The 7500-nt window shown below is 40.1% G+C and overlaps 1 protein-coding gene across 1 annotated transcript in view; it reads right to left on the bottom strand.

Moving 5' to 3' along the window:
• Positions 1-4602: 4602 nt before the first annotated feature.
• The window catches only part of LOC125027316, a 3439-nt gene continuing 541 nt past the window's right edge, over positions 4603-7500 (bottom strand). The window contains exons 2-4 of the mRNA XM_047616319.1: positions 5769-7024; positions 5433-5635; positions 4603-4749 (exon numbers count right to left, since the gene is read on the bottom strand). Of these exons, the coding sequence (XP_047472275.1) occupies positions 4630-4749; positions 5433-5635; positions 5769-7008 (1563 nt within the window). The 5' untranslated portion in view covers positions 7009-7024 and the 3' untranslated portion in view covers positions 4603-4629. The remainder of the gene's footprint in view (positions 4750-5432; positions 5636-5768; positions 7025-7500) is intronic.

The raw sequence follows: 7500 nt of genomic DNA, 5'->3' as shown, positions 1-7500 counted from the left end.
TACCTGAGTGTTATGACGTCAGCTGAGTGTTATGACGTAAGCATTTTCATATACAAAAGATATGCACTACACGGAGCATTATCCGAATGTTATTTACGTAGATATGAGAAAACTAAAATAAAGATGACAATTATAATGATAGTTTCTGTGATGACAATGATGATAATATTGATAAAGATAGTGATGATAACAATAAAAATAATCGTAATGATAATGATAATGATAAGAACGGCAACAGAAACAATAATAATAATAATGATAGTAATAATAATGATAATAATAATGATGATAGTGATAATAATGATAATAACAGTATTAGTAATGATGATAATAATTGTAATAATAGCGATGATAACAATATTGATGATAATTATGATAATGATAAGAATGATAATAACAATAGTAATGGTAGTAATGATAAGGATAATAATAATGATAGTAGAAATATTAACAGGGATACTGATAGTAATAATGCTGCTAATTATTATCATAATGATACTGATAATAATGGTAAAGATAACGACGAAATTAATAACAGATTAGATAAATATATATATACCAATAATCAATGAAGCAAAAGTGAATGATGCACAAACTTTGAAAACGGGAAATTCCCTACTACAAGCAAAGACCACTGATTTATTGATTAGATCGAAGTCTTGTTATCAAACGAAACGACTGGATAGCAAGAAAAGCGTTCAGTGCCACATCCGAAACCATAGAATATTAATTGCCCAATTAACAGTGCGATCACCACATCCTCGCCTGATGCACGTGTTCATTATCCAGTGATTAATTGTCTTATTGACCCGCAGAGAATCGTGATCTGATCTTACGCGGCGATGGTTGTCTCGTGTCTAGTCTCTGGGTGGAAGAGAAAGGGCGGGGCGGATTGCATTGCCGCAGTTATGGTCCGTGTTAGGCTCTCTCTCTCTCTCTCTCTCTCTCTCACTCTCTCTCTCTCTTTCTGCGTGTGTGTTTGTGTATGTGTGTGTGTGTGTGTGAGTGTGTATGTGTGTGTGTGTATACATATGCACACAAACACACAGATATTCATACACATGTGTGATATCATGTACGTATGTGAAAATGAATCATGACAAACAGACAAGCATAATATGTATTTCGTCTAAATAGTACCACCAGTTCTGCAATATTTGTAAACTGAAATCACATAAACTTGGGAGACAAAGTACGACATTGTGATGAAATCCACGCACTTTAAAACGCTTTATGAATCGCAATTTCTCAGAAACGTAAATAAAATACCAATATTGTGGACTTCCTTCTAAAGCAGGTGTAAAAGCAGACGGAAAACGTTTGTGTAGGCGGGGAAGTAGATAAAGACATATTACATATACTTGGATGTACATATTAGCCCCTTTCATAACTCAAGTTGACAAAAATGACACTCGAACTGACAGATTTCAAACTATAAATCAAATACGATATTTTACCTTTGACCCCCCAAAATGATTTCAATTTATATATATATATTTCTTTTCTTTTCACCTTCATTCACATCTGCCCTTTAAAAAAAAAAAAAAAAAAAAAAAAAAATCAAATCGACAAAAATGAAACAAACGAATTAACAAATCTCATATTAAAAATCAAATCAATTCCTTGCCTCTCATTTCCTTAAAAGAGAGAGAGAGAGAGAGAGAGAGAGAGAGAGAGAGAGAGGGAGAGAGAGAGAGAGAGGGAGAGAGAGAGAGAGAGAGAGAGAGAGAGAGAGAGAACGAGAAAATAAAACTAAAAACACCGACAAGACATCCGTGCGAGGACCGGCCCCAGATCACAATGAAGGTGGTTTCCAAGTGACTAGGCTGCCATGTCAATTACCGAGGTCGTTGTAGCGGACGTAACTACCAGGCGACGCTCCCCTTACCTGTGTCTAAAGAGGGGGGGGGGGGGGTGGAAGGGTGAGGGAGGGTGAAGGGGAAAGGGAGGTTGGGGTTGGGCGTAAGGGTGAGGGAGGGGAGGTGAGGAAGGGGTAGGGGGGAGATGGGTGAGGGAAAAGGAGTGGGTGAGGAAGGGGTAGTGGGGTGAAGGGGGGGTGAAGGGGAGAAGAAGGGGTAGTGAGGTGAAGGGGGGCGGGAGGGGGAGAGGGGGTAAAAGGGGGAGAGAGGAGGAGTGGGTGAAGGGGTTATAGGAAGGGGGTGGAACTGAAGGGAGAAGGGGGAGTAGGGAGAAGACGAAAAATAATACTGATATGCAAATGATATTCTAATATTTGCAAATATGAAAACAAAAATTCATATACATTCGTTCCATTCTTAATTAGTACTAACAGCATACGGGACGTAATGGAATGAATCAAAACAGAAAGACAATGCAAGAATACCACTATATGCATAAAAAACATATATAGGTAGATATTTTCCGTGTGGCTATCTTACGGTCGGTGATATAAACTTCTTTACACTTTGCCTTGCTTTTCTCACCTAATTCACAAATACACACACACACACATACACACACACACACACACACACTCACACACATATATATCATATGTGTGTGTGTGCGCATAAGTACATGAAACATCCTGGGTAGCATATCCTGCATAAAGCTACTCCTGAGGATGGAAAAAAAAAGTACTTCGACACAGCACGTCATATTTTTAACAAGTTAGACGTCACAGCAACACCTCCAATATTTCCATAAATAGTGATCTCCTATTCCCCTCATAAGTCTTTTGATCCGATGACGCGTGTCGAGGACGAGAACGGGATTTGAGATTGAAAAGGGGTTTTGCGTAACGGAACGTGCGCGGAGTCTCATTTAAAGGGCCTTGTTAGTACAGCTTTTTATTATGAGGAAATGTTACCGTTACTTGGGGGAAAGTGAAGGGGAGTGAAGGCAAGAAAGCGGTGAAGAAAGAAGGGAAAGGTAAAGAAAGTCAAAGGGAGATGGGATGGAGAGAAACAGGAGTGAGAAAGAGAAGGTAAAGACGAGGAAGGCTGAGCGTGGGAAGCGATGGGGAAATTTTACTAGATATGTTAAAGAGAAAATATTATACAGATCGGAGCGCTACATCCTGACCTGATTTATTAACCCACGTACGCATTAATATATATATATATATATATATATATATATATATATATATACACACACACACACATGCATACACATATACAAAGACACACAAACACATCAACACAAATATATATATCTGTATGTATATCTATATGTATATATGTATATATATATATATATGTATATATATGTGTGTGTGTATGTATATATATATATATATATATATATATATATATATATATATATATATATATGTGTGTGTGTGTGTGTGTGTGTGTGTGTGTATGTATATATATATATATATGTGTGTGTGTGTGTATATATATGTGTGTGTGTACATATATATGTGTGTGTATATGTATATATATATATATATAATATATAAACATACGGGCCACATTCTCATTAATCTAAAGATATGCTATAATACAGCGGCTTCAAGACAAGCCTCCACTTTGTTACAAAACGATAAAACCTGTATAGAGGTATCCGACACCACAGTGCTTCTCGCAGACAGCGAAAAGTAATCTCGACAGCAGTTCGCCGCCTCTACACCAAGCACCCCCCCTCCCCCCTCTCCTGCTAACGCGTCCCTCCTTCCCCATTCTTTCCCCTGCGTCCCTTGAGGTCCGCTTGCAACATCCGCCATTACTAAGAGTGCCTAATGCAACACGCATCTTGATTTCTTGATCACGTAACCCATCGCCAACGCCAGGGTGTGGAGATATGGCGAGGGGGGCGGGGGGTGGAGAGGGATGCGTGGGAGATCCGTGTGGATGTTTCCTCCAAATTAAGGCATGTAATGGAATGTGTGGGTATAGGGAATTCAGAATATAACACTATTCACATATTATGCATTATTTATATCAGCACGGAGTACCTTTGGGGAACGTGTCTTCTTAACTCTTGCTAATCAGTGAAAGAGAGAGATATATAGAGAGAGAGAGAGTGAGAGGGAGAGAGAGACCGTCTGTGTTTAGGCTTTTTATCATACTAGAGGGTAATATTGGCAAATAAAAAACAGAATAAAGTTACAATATATTTGAGAGATAGTACAATATATATGTATATATGAAGATAATACAGGTTCACAGAAATCAGTGAAAGGGTGCACAATAATAGAATCAGTAAATTTAAAGCAAGGATATAGCTTAGCAATCACTATACAGCATTGAGTGAGTGCGCGTGCGTTCTAATATAAACGTGTGGGTTATAGTTCATAAGACTTTAATGAACCTTTAATCTTGAAAAGCAACATAAATCATTCACCTTCATTTTTTATCGTTGCACTTTATTTGCAGAAATATGTATTCAAATTCAAATAATATCTCCACTCCTCTCTGTGTATATGTAAAAGATATATTTACATATACATGAATGACTATACATATATATATATATATATATATATATATATCTTTATATATACACATAACGTATATATCAAATAAATATAAATATAAATATATACATACACATATCAATCTATCTATCTGTGTGTATATATATATATATATATATATATATATATATATATATATATATATATATATATATATATATATATAAAAGATCCGAGACCCATGATCATGCGTTGGCAGCCAGGCCGTGGTCGTGCAGGGCGAGCCGGCGGCTGAACTCCATGATAAGCGTGGGCGCGCGCTCTCCAAGGGCCGCCCATGATGCCTGCGCCGTCACCTCGGCCGCCTGGGGACATAAGCAAATAAAAACTCGAGTGAAATCTGAAAAGGATCCCTTCGTGGACGTCGCGCCGTGGACACCGTTCAAGGAAAGGTCTCTATAAGTATGTAGACTTATAATAGACCTTGGTTCGAAGGGGCCTTCGGAAAAATGAGACGCCAGCCCTTCGCATGTTTTGAGCTGGGCTAAGACTTGGTCGCGTCGTTGTGGGCTTATGAATCCATTAATGTATACACACACAAATATATATATAATATATATATATAATATATATAAAATGTATATACATAATATATATATATATATATTTATATAAAATATATATATATATATATATACTGTATATATGCACTGTATATATGTATATAATTATATGTATACAAATACATGAATACACACACACACACAGTATATTAATACATATATGTATTGTATGTATAAATATTCACATGTATTTAATTATACACACACACACACATAAACATACATACACACATGTGTGTATGTGCATATGTATGTATGTATGTATGTAAATGTAAATGTAAATGTAAATGTAAATGTAATATGTATATGTGATATATATATATATATATATATATATATATATATATATATATATATATATATATATATATATATATATAAACGTGTTTGTGCCGCCCGCGTTCCAACGAGGCAGCCAAACTAACCTTCTGGACAGTATACTCGAGCGCGTCCTCCCGCAGCGACGTCGCCCCATACTTGTGCGCCAGATAGAGGACGTCGGGGGCGGAGGCGGGCGTGAGGGCGGCCGCCAGGTGGTCCTCGCACGCCCGCGTCAGCCCGCTCATTCCGTGCCGGATGCCCGCCACCAGGAGCGGCCGCGCCAGGGCCCCTAGGTCGTCGCTCTCGCCTACGGTGGGAGAGGCAAGGGTGCTCAGATATTGCGAACTGACTAGGAGGTAATTAGTTCTATGGATTCATTTCAATTATTAACACAATCAATGAAGGACGGAGAGTCGCCGCGAAACCTTTGCAAGACTTACCCGTGTATATCCAGTGCAGCAACTCCGTGGCCACAGAGGCAGTCATGCTCACTTCCACCTGCAATCTCTCCGGCCCCTTACCCCCCACCGGCGCTTCGCCCGCCTCCCTCGCTCGCCCGGGGGAGTCGCTGGGGCACGTGAAGGGCGACGGCCTGGGGCGGTAGTGGAAGATCTTGAGACTCTTATTTTCCTTGTTTTCCTCCGAGAACTTGCTGGAGGAGCCGCCGACGTTGGTCCGTTTGCTGGGAGACTCGACGGCGGGAGTGAGAGGCCGCTTGATGGGACTTCTTGCTGGCGTGAGGTGATGGATGCTGAGATTTCTTCTGGGCGTGGGCGGGCGCTGACTTAGGGCGACTCTTTTGGGCGTGGGCGGCCGCCGACTCATTTTGCTAGAGCTCGGGGAGGTTCGGGGGGAAGCGGGGCCGGGGCTGTGGAGCGCGAGGGCCTTCATCGGGGTGGTCACGAGGGCACTCGGCGGGTGGCCGGAGGAGGCGGTGGAGGAGAAGGTGTCGGGGGAGGAGGCGGCGGAATGGTACCCTGAAGACATGCTCCCGAAGGTGCTGTTGATGGGCGTGTCTTCGCGCTTGACTGGTGGAGTCCCCGCCTGCGTTCGGGGCGTCGACGCTGCAGAAACCCTGCCCTTCTTGGCTGCCCTCTGCAGGAGATTCGACCGCACAGCGAGAATGGCGGAGTGGACAGGCAACCGCACGCCGTCCCTGGTGACCAGATCGACGTCGCTTTGAGCGCCACTCTCCAGGAGGCGACTTAGGTCACGGGACATCTCACTCACGCCATCAACGGCTCGCGAGAGGTCACGACCGGTTACCACGAACCTTAAATTTATGACTAGTTTGTCGTCCTCAAGGAGGTTGAACACCTTGAGGGCTAACCTTGATATTAGCACGTCCTTCCATACCATGCTGTTATAATCCATTCTAGGTAACAGTTTTTCATGTTGATCCCTTCCTTTCACATTACAATATACCTCTAAATTTGGGTGGTTTACATTGCATTTCTGACACTCAAGCGATATGCCAATATCGTGATTGATTAAGTCAGTCCTCTCGGTCTCACCGTTTTCTTTGATAAAAGGGACGATCGTGAGCCTCCACAGAAAACGGAGGTTATTTACAGAGAGAGGGAAGACTTCAGTAAACGTGTGATTCAGGTCTTTGTGTGTGGAAAACTTGGGAATAGTAATCTTGTAATTTACATTAGCGATATTTTCCTCTACTTCCATGGTTGTCACGGTTGCTCTGGAACATGAGAAATGATAAAGGTAATTTCGGATCCACATAAGTAAACAATAACAATAATCATTAATGCCATTTGTACTTCATCATCACAATCAACAGAATTGTCATTATCCTTACTATCATCATTATTAATTCATTATAATTATAGTCTTACTAGAATCAAAATATGCAGTAATCTCGATATGATCGTTAATATTACCAATATCAACATTAACAGTAATACAAATATTAATCGATTAATATATCCAGCAATCATTATTAAACTCGTATGATCAATACAATATTAATGATAGAAAATAAAATAATGTTTTTGTTATCAGTTATCAGTCTTATCTTAATATCATTCCTGATTTCAAAATCATGTTATCATTAATGTGTGCTTTACGAGTTTCATTACTATTTACCGGTATTTCTAAAATACTAATGGACACGTTTATGGCTTAAAGGTAAAAAGAAACTCTTTATTACTATGAAAT

Source organism: Penaeus chinensis, chromosome 7 (assembly GCF_019202785.1).
Source record: "Penaeus chinensis breed Huanghai No. 1 chromosome 7, ASM1920278v2, whole genome shotgun sequence".
Classification (NCBI taxonomy): domain Eukaryota; kingdom Metazoa; phylum Arthropoda; class Malacostraca; order Decapoda; family Penaeidae; genus Penaeus; species Penaeus chinensis.
The sequence above is the reverse complement of the archived record's forward strand: the minus strand, read 5'-3'. Positions and strand labels throughout refer to the sequence as shown.